This window comes from Sitophilus oryzae, unplaced genomic scaffold (genome assembly GCF_002938485.1).
Source record: "Sitophilus oryzae breed Bouriz unplaced genomic scaffold, Soryzae_2.0 scaffold_466_pilon_pilon, whole genome shotgun sequence".
NCBI classification, from domain to species: domain Eukaryota; kingdom Metazoa; phylum Arthropoda; class Insecta; order Coleoptera; family Curculionidae; genus Sitophilus; species Sitophilus oryzae.
The window spans coordinates 164,387-184,813 of record NW_022147047.1 but is presented as its reverse complement, the minus strand read 5'-3'; the positions used below and the strand labels follow the sequence as shown (position 1 = coordinate 184,813).

Below are 20,427 nucleotides of genomic sequence, written 5' to 3'. Positions count from 1 at the left end.
ATATTCAAATTTTATCCAACCATCGTCAGTAATTTTATTATTTGCATTTCTGATATAATAAAATTAAAATAAACAAATAGTTTATAGGACGTATTGAAAATGAAAATGCGAAATTTACCGAATTTTTCAAATTTACCTTGATTTTTATTGAACTCAAAAAAATACACACATTTTTTTTTATTCTAAACTGTGAATCAAAAAAAAAGATAAAACCATTTTTACTTAATAAAGGGTATAACCTCCTCTATTGTTCATTACAGCCCTACATCGTCTCTCCATGCTTATGATCAGGTTGTCGATCTCTACTTGAGGTACAGCCTGCCACGCAGCATTCACGGCCCGAACCATATCTCTACAAGTTTCACGAGGCATACCAATTCTCAAAATTCTTCTTTGAACCGCGTCCCATACGTGCTCGATGGGGTTGAGGTCAGGAGATTGTGCCGGCCAGGGTAAGATGTTTAATTGATGAGCATTGATAAACTCACTTACCACTCTGGCTGTATGAGGCCGTGCATTGTCATGCATGAGAATGAAGTTTCTCCCAAAATCATTGGCATATGGTAACACGACAGGCTCAAGAATTAAATCACGATATGTGATTCCTGTTAGAAACCTTTCAAGAAAAACGATATCAGTTTTTCGGCCTAACAGGACTCCTCCCCAGACCATAACTGTTCCACCTTGATAAGGGTGCACCTCCTGAACATGATCCAACCGAATAAGATTTCCCGGTTCTCTCCATACCCTAAGCCTTCTCGAATCCGGATGAATTCCAAAGCGTGACTCATCCGTGAAGAGAACATTGGCCCATTGTTCATTCGACCACTGAACATGATCTTGAGCCCACAAATATCGTACCTCTCGATTTCCTCTCGTTAAGGGTTGAGCTTTCCAGGGGTGTCTGCTTCTTAAGTTGACCTCTCTTAATCTATTGCGGACAGTGTCAGGACTAACGGTTACATTATGTGTCTCCTGGAGAATTAAACTAAGCTCTGGTGCTGTAAGAGTCGGTCAGCGTCGAGCATTTAATTGTAAAAAATGATCTTGCTGAGGGGTAGTAATGCGATGTCGCCCTGTGTGCCTTTCAGCAACATCACCACTTTCACGGTAGCGTGCACTTAATCGCGATATTACACTTTGCGTTGTATTTAATGCTCTAGCTACGTCGATTTGGCGCATTCCAGCTTCGAGCATACCAATGGCCCTTAGCATTTCATCTCTGTTAAGATGTCTACGCTCCATAATGTCGTTTAATGCTAAACAGAGTTATTTGAATGAATTCTGGCCAGTTATCATAAAAACATAACCAGTACAGGTTAAATTCGAACAATTGATGCTAGGTGCTTTTTATACATTTGACAAAAAATGCACAATCACTTCTGCAAATATCCCAAATTTAGAAATAACTAGTGTGACTACTTCGTTTCAATCGAAGTAGAAAAAATCGGCTTACAAATATGTGATTGTTTATTGAAAACATTTATTTTTAACTTTAATAAAATGGTATCCCTAGATTTTTCCGGTGTGTGTATTTAATTCTCTTTCGTATCGATTGCTGTTTGAATTCGAGCCAGAAATGGCTCAAAACGAAATAAGTAAATTACCAACAGATATTCAAGCTGAGGCGACAAACGCCATATCCAAACTACTTCCATTGAAATCCCGAATAACTTATTAAAAGGAATACAAAAATTTTCAAAAATGGAAGCAATTAAAAAACGTGCGAGAAGAAACATCAAGTGCTCATAGCTTTCTTTAAACAGTCATGTAGCGGTTACAAACCGAAAAAGTCAAAAATTTTAAACCCAGAAGATGTGAAATTTCTTTGCAGTGCTTTTTGCGGTTAAAGTACTATTTTGTCTACTATTTTTGATAGATATATGACAATTTTAACAGTTGCTATGGAAAAAAAAGTAAGACGACGTCGACGCCATGATATTTATTATGAATTTTAAGGAAACATCAAAGGCACCGACAAAAGTGTAATTTTAAAAAGATCAACCTCTCTCAACTTTCACGATATTAAACGGCAAACAGTACGGAGAAAAGAAGGCAGAGGGAAAAAAAGAGGACGCCAGAAAGAAAATCAATTTTCTTTTTGATGGTCTTATCGCGACCGACAGGAAGAGGTTAACGCCAAAGAGAGAGGAGAAAAAACAGCACCGACGCTGCCGTCACCGCTAAATCTTTTAAAGTTGTTAGCCGTTTGCCGATATAGAAAATAAGGCCAATAAGGGTGTTTTTGGAAAGCCAACCCGGACCGTATTTGTTGTGGCCGGGGTGAGACGCCACATATTTGGAGGTGACAGGATTGACGCAAAGCGCCAAGAAAAAGAGGTTGGGAACGTGAGACCGATAATTTATGATTTAGCGTGGAGAGGAAATATGATTTTTTATTTTTTTATTTTTAGTTCTTACTGAATTAATATAAGCTTATATCGCTTTGGTTACGCTAACTGTAAATAGAGGGCATAGCTCCCTTAGGGATTAAGATGCCATAATTTCCTCTAGCTGTTATAGATAACAACCATGTAATTCAATAGAGATGTTGAGTATAAATATAAAATGAAAATGGACATTCATCTAACTACTCTAATAATCCATTTATAAATTTGTGTGTTCTATGTGCGCAATGTGCGAATATTTGATGTGAAACTTCTTACTTACAGCTATTAAATTGAAGGATATATGCTTTTTTATGAATGCTATTCATAAACTTCAAAAAATAGCGTTAATATAAAACCGTATACTATTCTAGCTTTATAATGTTATAATATTTTTTAAATTTTTATTAAACTCGGCCGGATAGCCTGGCAGCTGTGATATGTGCGCAAACTAGTAACCTAACTAGTGCGCGACTCCGAAAATTCGAACCACGAAAACAATGCTTTCGACGATAAGTTTATAGTCTGTATAATATGTGCTGCTGCTAACCAACAATGTTTTGTGTGGTCTGTTTTTGTTTAAATGCTTTGTTTATTATTTATGTTGGGGATTTATTTTTAAGTTAATGTTAATTATTAGGCAACCAGTATTTCTTCAGTATAATCAAAATTGTGACTCTCACAACGACTAAAGAATTCAAGGACAAAAAACATCCGAGAGCAAATTGTTACGATGTCACCAAACAGTGCCGTGGCACATATTTTCCTTAACTTGGCTGTTTGAAGAGATATTTATATTTTTTGATAATTGTTTTGACTACGCCTATGGTGTATACGGTGGTATCATACTAATTAATTACGAAAAAACGTATTAAAATGTTAACAAAAAGTACAAGGTACAAAACTAGTATTAACGTATAGCAAGTACATATAATATCAGAATAATAATTATCGAATTCAATAAGAAAACTAAGAAAACGCTAAAAAGGTGGAGCGGACTCTTTATTTACCTATGAAACGTAACTCCTGGCTCATTCTTATCGCTGCGGCTTTTGCACTTGAAAGCTGAACAACTAATCGCCATTGTAATAAAGTTTATACAAAGTTCACTATACACAAACTATTAAAAATCGCTAAAATTGTCGCTGATGACCAGCTGATGACTCATTCGTCGCCATCAAAAAAATGGCGTATAAGGTCACAAATTCTGCTGCAGCCCGTATATGGGTGTTACATGTCCATAAATTCTTTAGTCATTGGGCTCTAAATTTTACATAACCAAATTGTCACTCTAAATCGATCTAATGACTTTTTTTAGACAGATGTCGCTTGTCTTGTCATTATTAAATTCATTATCCGAATTCTCAGAATGTTTTAACGAAAGTTTCATCTTAAAATAAAATTTTAATCAATCACAATTGTTTATCTCCATCATTTACCGGATTAATAATACAGAAATTACAGTTCAATTACAAACAATTAATTTTTAGTGATTTTATTAATTTTATTTAATTATACAGAAGTAATTATTAACATAAGTAAATATTAACATAAATATGGCAGTGTCCCTTAATGCTACAAATCTATCGATATATATATATATATATATATCACAAGCACACAAGGTTGGTACAATATCAAGTTTATTATAGTGATTTTCTTAGCCGCGTATGGCACAGATTGTGACCCAGTGTTGCCACAAGCTTATTTTTCATCGGGGTAGATTATCACGAGATAGCGGGGTTAAACTGATTTACAAAAGGGTAGATCTACCCCGAATGGGGTAGCTGTGGCAACACTGCCGCTATCACCTTTCCTATCGCGCGTCACGGCCGTTACGGCCGCAGCCGTCATTCAGGTTTCATTCAAGGCCCAGCGTCACGGCCTTGAATTTTTACTCCCAACGCGCGTAAAGAAGTTCAAAATGACGCGTCAAAAATATTCGTCATTGACATTTAAAAATTAAAAATTAGTTTTATTTTTCTAAAATGCAACTGTGTTAGAGCGTTAGTATCAGGTTCTGCGGAATATAGTTGTTGTTGATGAATTTTGTCACCGTGTGAGGAATGAAGACATTCTCAGAAGAGCTGGTCTAGAAGAACGTTAACTCTTCGTAATCATCAAGAAGAGGAAAATAGCCTATATGGGACACATACTACGTGGAGAACGCTATCACTTTCAGCGTCTGATTCTCCAGGGTAAAATAGAGAGGGGCAAAAGGGGAATAGGTCGAAGAAAGCTATCCTGGCTGAGAAATATTCGTCATTGGATAGGCATACAGGACTTCCAAGCACTCCAGGTCGCTGCAGTTAATAGAACCATCTAGAGGTGGGAATTCTAGTTCCTTGTTTAAAAACTAGAATTTTATTGTTAGTACCTTTGAATAAGAAGACTAAGGAAGGAGCATATCAAAAATCTTAGGTACACTGCGATGGGCCTCAAATATGGCCGACTTAAATTTCGGTTTATCAGTGTCGTTCTAATTTTATTTAAAAAATGTAAAACTATAATGTAAGGTAGACGTGGGGTAGACTCAATAATTTGTTGTTTTATTTTACGTTATGAATAAATGTTGGTAGTTATTAAAATTGTTATAAAAATATATAATTCTAATAAAAATAGATAAGTTATAATAAGTATTTATTAACACAAACATCCGATACGCTACTGAAGCAGGTAAGTCAAATTAACGCATCTAAATTCTTTGACATCTAATCTTTGACAAATAATAAATAAAAAAAGTTTTTGTCTAAAAATTCAGAATATCTACTTCGTTTTATAAGATATTCCTTAATTTTAGGGACTTAAAGTGAAACATTTTCATAAAATATTTAAAAAACAAACTAAAAATCGTATTCACGACAATTCTCTGTGGTAATTACGCCGCGCCGCCGCCGGCTGTGGCAATAGACAAGGTCGAATCCATCGTCGTCGCCTTGTATTATATCTCGGATCTGCCGACTGAATAGATTCCCGTGAACTAGCCTTTAAAAATTCCTCTAGGTCCGGATCCGATAACATACGGCTGACACTCCCCACTCCTGCCTAGCATCGATCGCGCTGGCCCGATCCGTACGTACGATGTACGTAAACTAGTCTTTTATTTAGTTCCTCTAGGTCCGGATCCGATAACGTACGGCTGGCTCTCCCCACTCCTGCCTACCATCGGGCTACGCGCGCTGGCCGATCCGTCGCCGTCGCATATTATTATATAACGGTCACAGTTTCGATCCCGGAATAGGTCCTGAGGAACTAGTTCTTTGAGAAACCAGGAACTAGTTCCTTTCATTCCGGGGTGGGAATAGTTCATTGGAACTAGTTCGCTCACGAACTACACACCTCTAGAACCATCTGACAAGGAAGAAAAAGATGAACGCCTACGCGGGAATCTGCACGGCACCTTAAGAGGAAGGATGAATTTTGAAATGCTAAAACTTTTAAATTAACAAAAATTACTACCACTACCTGATGGATAGGTGGTTATGTAATCTAGTAAAACCATGAAGCATAATATTTCTGTCTGGAAATAGTTCCTTTGTCTTATAAACCTTTATGATGTGTGATGTTTGAAAAATCAAGGAAGCGACAGCCATATAAGTTTTGGTTGTCCTAAAATTAAAATATATATTAGCTACTATATTTGAAATTGATGTTCCTTCATAATATTTTTAGATCAGTTTAAACATTAAACTTTAATCTCATATTAAATATTACAGCTATAAAACTGAATAATTTCTGAAAGTTAGATGTTTTATGAGGCCCTAAAATTGCTGGAAGGCTCTCCCACATGGTGATTAAATATCTAAAAAGCGAATGTGAATATTATGTGATTGCTAAAACACTGTAAATCTTTGCCGATATTTAGCATCATCCGATATTTTTTCTTTAATAATCTTTAATAATTGGTTTAATCATGACTGTAGATAAGTTTTAATAGAAAATAAATATGAAAATTTGTCATACTTTTAACCCTCAACTGGCGTGTTGGGTCCAGCGGACCCCAAGCACTATTTAAACCTCTGTAAAATGTTTACGTTTAAACGTAAACATTTTAGTGTTAAAATAACAAGCTTTTTATATTTATTTATTTAGCGTATGGCTTACATCACAGTATCTTAAGTTATAGGATACAGAATGGTATAAACAACAAAAAAAATGTATATAAAAAAACTGCATAAACAACAAAAAAATATGTAGATAAAAAAAACTGCATAAACAAAGAAAAAAAAAACATACACAACAAAAAAATAGGCTAATTCGTCTCATAAACAGATATCCAGTCTTTGTATATAATCAATTGCCTCCTGAGTAGCCATAAGGAAATCTTCTGAGTTGCCCATATATGCTCTTATTGGGCAGTCTTGCACTATATGTTTGACAGTCTGCCTGTCAGCTCCACATGCGGCTGAAGGGACTTTTCCCCACCTATTTAGAGAGTCGGCACGTCTTCCGCAGTTAGTTCTGATGCGGTTCAGAGTTGTCCATGTTCGACGGGGAAGGTCGAATCATGCAGGTTCATTAATAACGTACGGTAGACCATGATACATTGGAGCTGCCTCATTTTCCCATTTCTCTCTCCATCGCTCATTTATATCAAAATTATTTTGGTGCAGCTCATGTGCAGTCTTCAATGGAGGGTGTCTTGATCGTAGTCGATTTCCCTGGATGTGTGGTACGTCATCATGGACCTGCAACTGAGGGTTATTCATTATTTTAATAGACTCTCTGACCAAGGCATGTTCTCGGCGCAAATTGGGAGGAGCTATGTTGCTAAGAGTGGGCAGCCATATTGTAGGTGTTGGTCGAATTGTCCCTGATATAGTGCGCATAGTTTGGTTTAATTGAGTATCAACCATACGGGTGTGTTTGCTATTAAGCTACACTGGAGCACAGTATTCTGCTACAGGATATACCAAACCCAGCGCAGAGGATCTCAGGGTGGATGCTGATGAGCCCCAAGTTGTGCCACATAATTTTTGAAGTATGTTGTTACGTGTTCTCAACTTTGCCGTCATTCTTGTCAAGTGTTCTTTAAATGTAAGCGTCCTATCCAGAGTAACTCCGAGATATTTTGGATGTTTATTGTGAGTGAGTAGTTTGTTGTCCATGTACACTCGCAATTCTCTCTTTGCCATCTTATTATTAAGATGAAAGGCAGATACTTCATTTTTTTTTAAAAAATGGAGTCTCCATTTTTTAAAATACTCGCTAATGGTTGCTATGTCTCTGGAAAGTACAACTTCAGCATCCTCCACCCTCCTGTGCGCCATTGCCAATGTCCAGTCGTCTGCATAACCAAATTTTCGTGATTCAGTTGCCGGCATGTCCGCGATGTATAGACTGAAGAGTATGGGGGCAAGAAGCGACCCCTGAGGAAGACCGTCATTCAGTTTCATAGTTTTGCTCCTGTTATTCCCCATTATAACCTGGAATGTTCTATTTGACAGCATATTGTTAATGAGGTTGGATATTCTTACACAAGGAATGACGCGAGTGAGTTTATATATTAGGCCCTGTCTCCAGACGGTGTCATATGCTGCTGTCAGGTCTATAAATGCGGCAGCGACTACATGTTTCTTTTGAAATCCGGCCGCTATAAATGTTGTCAGTGATAAGACTTGATCTGTGCAGCTACGATGCGGGCGAAAGCCTGCTTGTTCATTGGGAATGCTGTCTAAAATTCTTTGACTGATTCTGTTGAGTAGCACTCTCTCGAGCAGTTTATAAACCATACTTAGCAGGGCGATGGGACGGTAGTTCTCTGGCCCATCACTTGTTTTCCCTGGTTTTAGTATTGCAATGATTTTTGTACGCTTAAGTGAGTAAAGAATATGTCCTGTGCGAAAGAGACGCAAGCTTTTTATAAAATCTCTTCATCATGTATTTTAAAGTGAAAAAAAAAATTGGGGTCCGTCGGACCCCAGCACGCCATAAGCGTTACTAAAATTCACCACACCAGTTGAGGGTTAAACAAAAAGATCTATCCCTTAAAAGATATGAGATTTTAAGAAAAAAAAATTATAATGCAAATATCACAATCACCAAGTTAACCATCACAATCACCAAGTTAACGTCACAATCACCAAGCTACGTTAGAATAAGTGTATCTTTAGAGACATTATCTTATAATCTCATTTTCTCAGTGATTAAAATAATCATTATATTTTTTTATAGAACTCTTCCATAGAGCCATATTGATGAGCGGTACAGCTTTAGCAGACTGGGCAGTGGTCAGCAAACCTCTAGATATCTCCATACAAGTAGCCCAATCATTAAACTGTCAGTTACATGATAATTTTTCAGACTGTTTACGAAGAAAAAGGTAAGTAGAAATAGTCTAAAATGTTTACAAATTAATATACAGGGTCGTCCAAATTGCATTTGAGAATCTTCGGTAGCATACTCTGCAGTTAAAAATATGTGAGTTTTATCTCGATTTTTTCAAAATAATTTCTGAACAAATATCGATATTGGAATGAACATTGGTGTCGGGGAATTTTTGTAACATGGGAAATTTGATTTCGATGTCAATCTGACTGCGACTTGTAGGGGGCACCACTTACATGTTAGTGAACTGTTTTGAGAAATAGTAATAATAGTCTAAGAGCTAGCAACGTTTTCGAGAAAGTATTTTAAGACGCCTGGCTCTTTGATATATCTTTTATTATTCTCTTTGGAACAGCGTGCAGGCCGTCTGGCTTCCGATACAAGTTGCGTTCACTACTGCGCATCCAAAGAAGATCCTCTATTTTTTACTTAGCGCTTTAAATTCTGGTATTGAATAAAAATCGAGCAAGTGTCCATTAGCTCGGCGCGTAGAGCTTTCGCCTATGAAGCGAAGGTCAGTGGTTCGATACCTGCTGGGGGTGCAACTTTTTTATTTTTTTTTTTCGTTTATATTCTAATAGTAAATTATGAAATATTTGTTTTTTATCACCGGAACGGATAGCGTTTATGAGTTTATGATCCGTAGTGTATATAAGTAGAATTTGATACTTTCATTTGTTTTGAAGGGTTATTGTGGTAATTAATTAGATAGGTTTAGGATGATCTGGCTGTTGCGCCGGTAGGTTGCGTTCACTACAGCGCATCACATGGGTACAGGGTGTCTCATTTTCGTGTGTTTTTTGGGATTTGGGATATCTGGGATTTCTCGTTTATGAGTGGAGATACAATGATGCGTTTTTTTTTGCGCATTTTCTACACATTAACATTAATCAATCTTGTTTAAAAAGTATTATTATTTTATTTAATTTAATTTAAAATTTAACCAGATAATTTTGTTTTCCATCGTTATCTTAACAAACTGAACTGAAAATAAACTTGTATAGTTTTTAGATAACAATCTGTTAAAAAAGTATTATTAAAATGATTATTAAAATAATAAACAACAGCTGAAAAAAATATATTGAAGAAAGGCAGAAATTACCTTAATAAAGCATTAAAATGTTAATTTCTATATATGATGTTTAAATCTTTAAAATGAAATTATAAACGAGAGATTCCAAAAAACGCACAAAAATGGGACAGCCTGTACACATGTGATGCGCAGTAGTGAACGCAACCTACCGGCGCGGCAGCCAGACCATCCTAAACCTACCTAATAATTAATTACCACAATAATCCTTCAAAACAAATGAAAGTATCAAATTCTACTTATGTATACGACGGATCATAAACCCATAAGCGCCATCCGTTCGGGTGATAAAAAAGCAAATATTTAACACTTTACTATCAGAATATAAACGAAAAAAAAATAAAAAAGTTACACTCACAGCCGGTATCGAACCACTGACCTTCGCTTCATAGGCGAAAACTCTACGCGCCGAGCTAATGGAGACTTGTTAGATTTTTATTCAATACTAGAATTTAAACCACTAAATAAAAAATAGAGGATCTTCTTTGGATGCGCAGTAGTGAACGCAACAGGTATCGGCAGCCAGACGGGCCGCATGCTGTTCCAGAGAGCATAATAAAAAATATATCAAAAAGCCAGACGTCTTAAAATACTTGTTTTCCCTACGTTGCTAGCTCTCGTACTATAACTTTTTGCCCGCATTTGTATTAAACTACTGAGTGAAAAAAATTGCATTTCCCTAAACACTTAATTATTTTACATAAAAAAGATCTTTTTTCTCTATCTTATATTTCTTGGTAAAAATTGCTAGGAGCAACCATTCTCAAGATATTTGGAATGGGAATTGTTAATACATGTCACCACTGACAACAATTAAACATGTTGCTTAGGTAGTTATTTGACTGAAATGAGAAATCTATGGGACACCGTCTATATTTATATATTTAAATTACCTATTAGTTTGAAATTTACATAAATAAAAGAGTAAGATATTAACTTTGTGTTATTTTAGGTTGGATCAAATTATGTCGTCTGCGGCAGTTAGCGATCCGTATAGGACAACCTTTGGACCTGTGGTGGATAATATATTTGTGCCTAACGACCCGAAAAAGTCAATGGCCCAGTACACGGACATATTTAAAAGGTAAACTTGACCCTAGGCAGGCCTGAAATAACATACGATCTAACAATCCTGGATTTAAGTTGATAGATATATCTATTTAGTTGGTTTGCTAATTGTGAAAGCAATGAAATCCCTTTTTTCAAATATGAATATAACGAAAATAGAATAACAATAAAAATTAAGGGGACAAAAGTCTAGCAAAGGTCAAAACACCTGTTTCCCAAGATCGCCGAAGCTAAGCGACGTTATACGATGCGAATGGTACGACGGGTGACCATATTAAAACTATGTCGTGCTGTTGTTCCATGGTAAGAGTGTAAAATCTATTGATACCCACTGCTCATTCACGACGGTTTTCGGCTGGACGAGATCAGAATAAGAGTCGATTTAGACAATCGTTAAGTCGGTAGGTCATTTAGGATATGGCTGAAGACCGCGGTTCGTATTCTGCTTAAACAAAGTAGGGCCCGTCCAGACTAACCTCATCATAAAAAAAGAGGTTAATTTGATGTACTTTACTAGTAAAACTTAAGTTTTTTCTTGCATTTACAATATATTTTTATGTAAATAATTTATGACAAGCAGAATGCCGGTATACAAAAAATGATTTCTATTTGCATAGTTTGTATTTTTCTCTACTATGTCCGATATTACATTTATAATTCATGGATTCTTTCTGAGAATCTTTTCCTTGGGGACCTAAAAAAGTAATAAAAATAAATCAAACTGATACAGAGAGAAAAGAAAGTGTGAGGGAGAATCATAAGATATGCAATATCTGAAAAAATGTTAGCTTTATAGGATCCAAGAACCGATCTTTTTTGTTTTTAATATACAGGGCTTAAAAAAATAGTGTATTTAACTTTGGTGGGTAATTCTACTGATAAAAAAGATAACCTCGAAAGGTTAAATAAAAATAATATAATTTTGTTTATTTTTAAGATTGGTAAACCATTATTCCTGAAATTTGGTACTCTTACATACATTTTAATGCCAAAGCGAATGGCGATTATGAGAAATTCAGTAACAGTTCTAAAAGGGCACTTTCTATTAGGGTAGAGAGTACCACTGGCGGTACTTATTTTATCCTTATAGATACAGTAATTTCGACAAAGAAATAATAAAAGCCGAAGAACAAGCAGGATTTAGAGCCGGAAGATCGACGGTGGACCAGTTATTTACAGTCACTCAAGTAATAAGTAAAAAGAACAATCTAAACCAAGAGCTACATCTTGTGTTCGTGGACCTGCAGAAGGCATACGACTTGTGAGACTTTGGGAAGCTTTGGAAAAAAACAATATAAACGTGGAGCTAATAAAAGCAGTAAAATCTTTATATGAACAAACGAAAACTAGAATAAAAATTAACAACATGATTTAATGGAACCGACTGTCTGAAACAAGGGTGTTGTATTTCACCAACACTGTTCAAGATCTATCTCGAACAAGTTCTCAAAGGTTGGAAGCAGAAATGTGGAAATATGGGAGTACCCATTGAGGATAACATGCTCTACACACTTTGCTTCGCGGACGATCAGGTGCTCATAGCACAAGATTACGATGACATAAATTATATAGTGACTGATAAATTATATAGTGATCTGATAAGACAGTGGAATTCTAGAACTTCAATCCGACATGGACATCAGGCTCGAGGAGAGTGACATAAATATACTCGCTCCCGTGCCAGAGAAGTCTAAGTGGGAGGTGGACGAAGACGGGCAAATTCAAACCAGTCCCAAAGACCTCAAAGATCAGGGATCGGATTCAAAACCAGCTAAAGTCTCTAATGAAGTCTTAAAACGCGCGGAGAATGTCATTTTTGCCAGAGCCATTAACTCGATTAGACCAATCGAGATCAAGAAGATCAGCAGTGATAGAGCCAAGCTGTATTCCGATGACAAAAAAGAGATAGTGGTTGAAGATGTCAAGGTTGCGGATGTGGTTGTGGAAAGACCGAGGTTGTCTGTTAAGGACAGGCTAGGTGTGAAAGTTGACGATCCCGACCCGAGGATAATTCTGGTAGAGAATCAGAAGAGTTCGCCACCTTTCACACATAGAGATCGCCGAATAGAAGTTCAAGAACACAGGCGTTCCGATCGTAGACGTTCTAAATCCAGAAAACGTGAATACAGTCGTGAAAGAGACAGTAAACGTCGAGACAGATCTGATAGAAACGCTGATAGAAATAAACGAGTCAGGCGTGATGATAAAGAACGAAGCAAACCAGAAGACCGCAAGGAAAAACACACGAAGAAAACCCCAATACGTAGCGACAGTGAGGAGCACAGACGAAAAAGAAAAGAGAAGAAAACAAAGAAGGAGAAAGAAAAGGAAAAGCCGAAGAAACACGAAGAAGTCAAGGAAGAGCTCGAAGAACAGAAACTGAAACTAGCCACCGAGAAGACACGTAATCTTATAGAAGACACGTAATCTTATAGAAGAATATCAGAAATGGGGACTGGAGATCGATACTAACAAAACAGAATATATGTGTATCGGAGGAGAACATCAAGATTTAATACTAGAGGAAAGAAAGGAAATTAAGTGCTGCACAAAATACAAATATTTGGGTATGCAAATTACAAATGATGGACTGTTGGATACGGCAATTAAAGAACGAAACCAACTTTGAAGGAATATTATTAAATGGGATACTGTAGGACATAAGCATAAACAACGGGAACAAAACACTAATATATAATACCATCATCAAGAGTATAACCACATACAGCTGTGAAGTGTGGCTAATTAAGGAAACAACAAAACGAATGCTGGAAGCTACAGAGATGGATTTTTTGAGAAGATCAGCAGACAAATCAAGACTCGAACGAATAACTAATGAACGCATAAGAGAGACTATGGAAGTTAAACATACAATAGTGGACGAGATAAAGAACAGTCTACTCATATGGTACGGGCAATTACGGGCATGTCCAAAAAATGGCAGAAATAAGAATCCCAAAGTAAATTATAAACTGGAAACCTGCAGGAAGAAGAAAACCGGGTAGACCAAGAAGAAGTTGGCAGGAAGGGATTGGCACGTTTATGGAGGAAAGATGGAGAGGGTGCAACATAAACTAAAACAGAAAACCGAACATAAACTAAAACAGAAAATGGCGCATATATTCTCTCGTCCGTGTCATTTTCCTTGTTGAATATATTCAATTGGTCAGGATAAGAATCAATCAGACTGCTTCAATAAGACTGTTAGGTAAGTACCTGCGCCTTGATGTTGAATCCAGTGGTGGCTACAGAAAAGTACAAATACTAAAGAGTGCGGGCCAAGGAAATGATGTCTAGGGCTTGGCCTCCCAAAATTATCATCAGTTGTCATTTCCCAGTCGTCTTCTGACTCCCGTTCTTGAAAGAAACCCTAAATCCTCAATTTATTTAACAAAATGTTAAAGGTCGCTGTTTGTAATATTTGTAAACATCAAATTCTTTCAGGAATTGTATTGTAAAGACGGACTGTATTGGCTAGTTTAAATTTCCGAAGAATCGGAAAAAAATGAGCCTCTTCCATCTTTACAGGTTCGTCCTGCATCAATTTAGACCCGCGGGAATTCGGCTCACGAAATATATGGCCGCAATGCCCTGTCACCTGGGTGGAATTTATTTGGCGAACAGTCCCGCAGAGAGACGCCCGAAAAAAAGGAATCAATGTAAAAGTCAAAAACACGCCGTTTATCATTTGGCCCGCAATCGATTTCCAGCAAATTGCATGCTTTACAAGAAATTAAGATGAACTTATGACTGAAATTAACATGACCAGTCGTTACTGTGGTTCAGCCTAAAAGAACCACTGTAGATTAGAGACTGTATATGACGGGGGAAGTTAATCACCGCGACCTTATAGATATATCGTGTACCCCTTTCTTGAGTTAAAACTCATCATACAGTTTTGGAGGGCCCGAATTCTGTAACTTTGACATAAAAACGTTACGCTTTCAAAGCGGTAAGCGAAAGTATTCGATGAGCGGAACGCCAAGTAGTCGATTTTGGTATAGTCTATAAAATGAATAACTTTGAATTTTGACCGTTATTTTTTACCAATATGGCAAATATAAAATCCCTCTGTCAAAAAAGTTACTGATATTCTTTAAATTGAATGCCTGAACGAATCAGATAGGTAACTCTTTTTTTTACTTTCGTGAAATAGAAAAGGAAAATAATAAAACAAGTGACAGTTCTTCCTCTTCTTGCAAAAACGAAATGTCATAATTGTCAAAAGTAAAATGCCATCTGCTTTTGATATTTCTAAATATCAGACCAATGCCGTCTCTAATAGAACAGCCTCGGAGCGAGATTTATGACGTCACGCTAGTTAGATACTACGGATTTATAAATATGTTGTAGAATACATGGAAAACATAATTATTCCTCGTATTTTTGGTTTGTATTTTAAAAATGAAATAGTTTACATGAAATATACATAATATATAGTTAATAAATACAATATATATACCTATTTATAGGAATAAATACTTTAGCAAATAAACTAAGAACCATACAAATGCAGCAAATGTTTTACAATATAATAATATGTGGCCATCTTTTGACAAGTTTATATTAATTTATTAATTGCAGTAAACATTATGTGGTGCTAGGTTAGGTTGTGAACACTATTTTTTCATGTGACACAACACTGATGAAGGCTATAATGTTAGCTGAAACGTTTTTTTAACCAAAAAAAATAATGAAAAACCAAACGAAAACTTAATCAGCGTTTTTTCCGAACCTAAATTCCCAGAAAATAAAAAAATTTAGAATAATTTTACACATAAAACTACTACCGATAGTGATTTTTATTTCATATCCATCGCTGGCGCCTTTTTTCTATGATATTGTATTATTTGCAAATATCATTTTTCGAACATTGATACTTTGCAAAATATACATATAAATTTTGTGAATGCAAATAATAATACATCACTATTAGTAGATATTAAATGTTTTTTGTTAAATTAGATCGATTTTCAAACCCCGAAATTTAAAATATATTTTACATTTTACCCATTATCTTATGTACATTATTCATTATTTGTATCTTGTAATTTGCTGCATTTGTATGGTTCATAGTTTATTTGCCAAAGTATTTATTACTATAAATAGGTATATGTATTGTATTTATTAACTGTATATTATGTATATTTCATGTAAACTATATCATTTTTAAAATACAAACCAAAAATACGAGGAATAATTATGTTTTCCATATATTCTACAACATATTTATTAATCCGTAGTATAGTACTATTCTTTTAAAAGTTCCTCAATATGGCCGACCTAGTTACGAAAATTGGTAATTTTTTTTAATGAAAAATAAATTGGCGTTAGCGAATTCAGAAATTGATTTACTCTTTGGTTAACAATAATATTTTTCAGGATTGTCAAGTTGACGTTAAAGTTAGGTTATTAGGTAGTTGTCATAAATAAAAACATAGATTATTGAATTTATTTAATAAGAATAAAGGTATTTTACCGCAGATTCGAAGAGATTTTACTTAAAGGTATTTTATAAACTTTCTCAGTGAGAGTATTAACTCTCCTGTTTCTTATATTTCAGTTAAAGGGACGTAAGAACTATAGGAAGTAAATTTTTGTTTTCATGTTTTGACTATATCTGAGAGTTCCTAGAATTATCAAGATTATTGAATAATTATAGTTGTTTAATAAGTGAAATTAATAGAAGACTTGGAAATAGGATGATGCTTTTCATGTTATAGTTGATAGATCACCCTATTTCTCTTAATTTCTTTTTATTTCAGTACAGTTAATCACAAATTGAATTGATGTGAGCAAAAACAGCTATATATTTTCAAACATCTTATTTAAGTAGTTCTTTTATATACTGTTAAACTGTATCAACTACAAAGTATTTAGCAAAAAATTATAAGGTAATAAATTTTGTAAATATAATTTAATAAAAATTTATAATATATAAAGATTAGAACACAATCCTCTGAAGGAAAAAGAAATACTCAAAAACTCATTAAATATACTTTATTAAAAATAACAACATACAAAAACATCCATGCAAACTGTAATAATCAGAACATTATCCACATTATACCTTTATTAAATTTGTGTCCACACTCCTGTCAGAAAAGCCAGAGATGTTTGTTTTGTATAAGTTAATCAGTACTAAATTTTACCTAGTAAGTGATGCGTTAACTAACAAGTATAGGATGAAAAACAATTATTAATATAGAGTGTACTATACAATGTCCTGCTTATTTATGAAATGACTTTCCCTTCAAATGTGAGTTACTGGTAAAATAAAACATAATTTTTGGTTTGGTTTGGTGTTTGATATTCTAACTACATCTATTACAAACCTTAAGTGCTTTTAGTGAGTAACTGTATTTTTTATTATTCTTTGTGTAAAGTAAAAAAGTATATATTTCAAGAAATATAAAAACAATGCAATAGATATCAAACAGATTCATAAAAACTACTTACAATTCACAATTATTGTACATAATTATATATTTCAAGTCTTATTTGATGTTTGGTCCCATTACCAACATTACCTTATTTAGGTCTTCTCTACTAACTAAACTTATAAACCTGTTTTAAACCTTCTTTATATTTTAAAACTGATTTACAACAATCTGTAATGCCCGCGCTGTTTCCTGAAATATAAGGTTTAATCTATTTATTATGATATAGTACATATTACAAACCTGAAAATTACTGATACGAGGAAACTTCTCAAAATAATTTAGAGACCTTTTTACAAACATCTGGAAATTAGTCCAGATGTTTCACGAATTTGTGAACGAGTCAATGTTTTCTAATACGTTTTTAAGCGTTTTACACATTTTGAATATCTTCCAGCCTATTCGTCAATTCTTGATCGGTGAAAAGATTATTTATAATTATATAATTAGTACTGCAGGTTGCAGGTTAAATAAAAGAACAAAATTAAGTAGAATTTGTGAATAAAAACTCAAAAAATAATGAAAATATTTAGAAAAAGGAACGGTAATAGGTGTAATTTAAGTACTTTTTCTCTTTTTTTTTCTACTTTTTCTCTGACTAGTCTTATGAGTTGCAGAAGTATATATTTATATTTATATCTGTTTGTATACTCCAACGATGAATAAAGATTTATTTATTTATTTATTTATTTATTTATTTATTTCCATATATTCTACAACATATTTATTAATCCGTAGTATATAACTAGCGTGACGTCATAAATCTCGCTCCGAGGCTGTTCTATTAGAGACGGCATTACGTCAGCATGCCCGCAAATTGCCAACCTAATAAAATTAACACTAGAAAAGCCCGCGGAAACTGTCAAATTCCAAGTTGTTCGTTTCACAGACTATATTATCTTTGCCGTGCGAATCGTTTTCTGGATATGCGTTGAGCACTTATTGACAGCATCGCAATTTCTCAGGTATCTAACAGTCAAATGTGAATAAAACAAAAAAAAAAGAATTGTTGAGTTATGTCAACCTATTTTTCTATGGATATATCATTATTCTTATTATACGAGGGAAATGTTGAAGGACAAAATCACAATTTTTTCGATTTTCACTGACAGTTCGACAAGCAAAACGATCCTTTAAGGTAACCCCATGGTAACCCTTTTCGAATCGCTTAGCGCAATCAGTAAAGACGCTAAGCGCATCAGATGAGAATACCCAAATTGGTAGTTAAATGCGCGCTCAGCGAAAATTAACGTCATATACACTGAAAGTCTAAAAGCGCTTAGCGTTTTCGAAATTACAGAATTCGAGCTCTGATCTTTGATAAAAGCCAGTTTCTGAAACAGTTTTACAGAGGTTAGTTCTCCATCTCCGATATCAGTAGTATACTAAAGTTTATAATGTCTAGAATGTTTGTCATCTCGGCGCTCGGCGCACTCAGTCATGAGGTGTTATCGTCTTTCCTCATTTTCCCAACAGAATCTGCATTCTCTGTTGTCTCTGCACCTCATGACGATCCAAATACTGTTCTTAATTAAACCAAAAAATATTCTTGGATAATTTCGTGAGAAATTTCTTCGAGTGTTTTAGACTGTGGGAGGATCCCATTCCTAGAGAACCACTGTGACAACTGGTCCTAAAGAGCACAAGAATGTCATGTGTGTGGCCTGTGCCCACCCAACCGCCAACAAAAAGCAAAGTGAATATGTGATGATATTTTGACCTTACGTCAAAGTATCATCACATATTCACAGACATATCAGACATTCGATTATATACTTATTTTCCCGAAATGGCGAGAAATTCTCATCATTTCTAGCAAAAAAAATATAGAAATATAGATTTAAATAGGAGATAAGTTTTTTCTTGTTGAGGCTGTGCCCACTTTCCTTCACAATTCATTTGGTAGGTTAAAAAAACACTAATGTTAAATTTTCTGTGTAATATCATGGGGTTTGCAATTAATTTAATTCTAATTGTTAAAAAATGGCCAACAATATTCCGCTGATTAGCTCATATATTTTCCGCTGGATATATCGATAATTGAGTACACAATCACAGCACTAAAATTTATATGTTTTTGTTTAGTATTAATACATTTGGGCGTAGTTTCGTGGCATTCACAAATTAATCTAGGTAATACCGATTTGTATGGTGGCTTTAAAATAAATATCAGCGTAGTTGCTATAAAGTGTTGATAAATCTTTAACAACTTTTTAACTAGTTGCTTTTTAGCTAATGTTGATAATCCTTTAACAGCCTTTTTTAAACAAAAAATACTATACTCTATTTTTTTCTGATAATACAGTATATGCTAAAAACCTTACAACAAATTTGATTGCTCAGATATCGACCATTGCGATAAAAAAAATGGTACAACAAAATATGATTTAATCCGCTGGTCTATAATAAAATATTTTCTTTCAAACTGATAACTCAGTGTCATCAGAATTCTTGTGTCAGTGTCACGTAATTTTTAAAAAAGGCCTTTAACTTCAGAGCAAAAATCGATTATATTTACGCAATTAAGGGATGGGGTTCCCATAAGGGACATTGCAGTTGGTTGCTTAGTTGGTCACATTGCGCCGTTTTCAGCAAGGTTGTCGTTTATTATTTGACAATTATTCTAATGTCAGTCATTATTTTGTATAATATCGTGTTGTTGAATCTTTGTGAGTAATTCTCGTTTTTTGCTTATTTTCATAGTCTTTTTTTTTAAATTGTATGTGCTTTTAAGCACAAATAATTCTTTTAAGAACTAAATTTTCGAGTTTTTGTATTGCATTTCTTGAAATTGTGTGTTAAAAATATGCCGAAGCATTTAAACAGTCGAAGCAAAGAGCTTGTAGCTTCCCTGATAAACTATTTTGAACGAGAACGTGACAAAAAAGGTCCTTTATTACCTTCGACTGCAGTCAGAGAAGTAAGTTTGATTGATAAACACATTACATCACTTTCAAAATAATTTCTACCTTAGTTTTTATTAAATTCTGTGATTATTAGATTGTGCATTAATAGCGCCCTCTTACTTATTGTTATTACCACTTATGGCGTTGTAAGATGTACATCAATCAATAAATAAATAACCCATAATAACGCTTAGAATAATCTTCATAAT

At 34.6% G+C, this 20,427-nt stretch overlaps 1 protein-coding gene across 1 annotated transcript in view; it reads left to right on the top strand.

The window, feature by feature from the left end:
- LOC115886046 (neuroligin-4, X-linked-like) overlaps positions 1-20,427 on the top strand; it is a gene marked incomplete at its 5' end in the record, with an annotated part of 245,135 nt that overhangs the window by 181,118 nt on the left and 43,590 nt on the right. Inside the window, 2 exon segments of the mRNA XM_030905074.1 lie at positions 8,562-8,709; positions 10,757-10,888. Of these exon segments, the coding sequence (XP_030760934.1) occupies positions 8,562-8,709; positions 10,757-10,888 (280 nt within the window).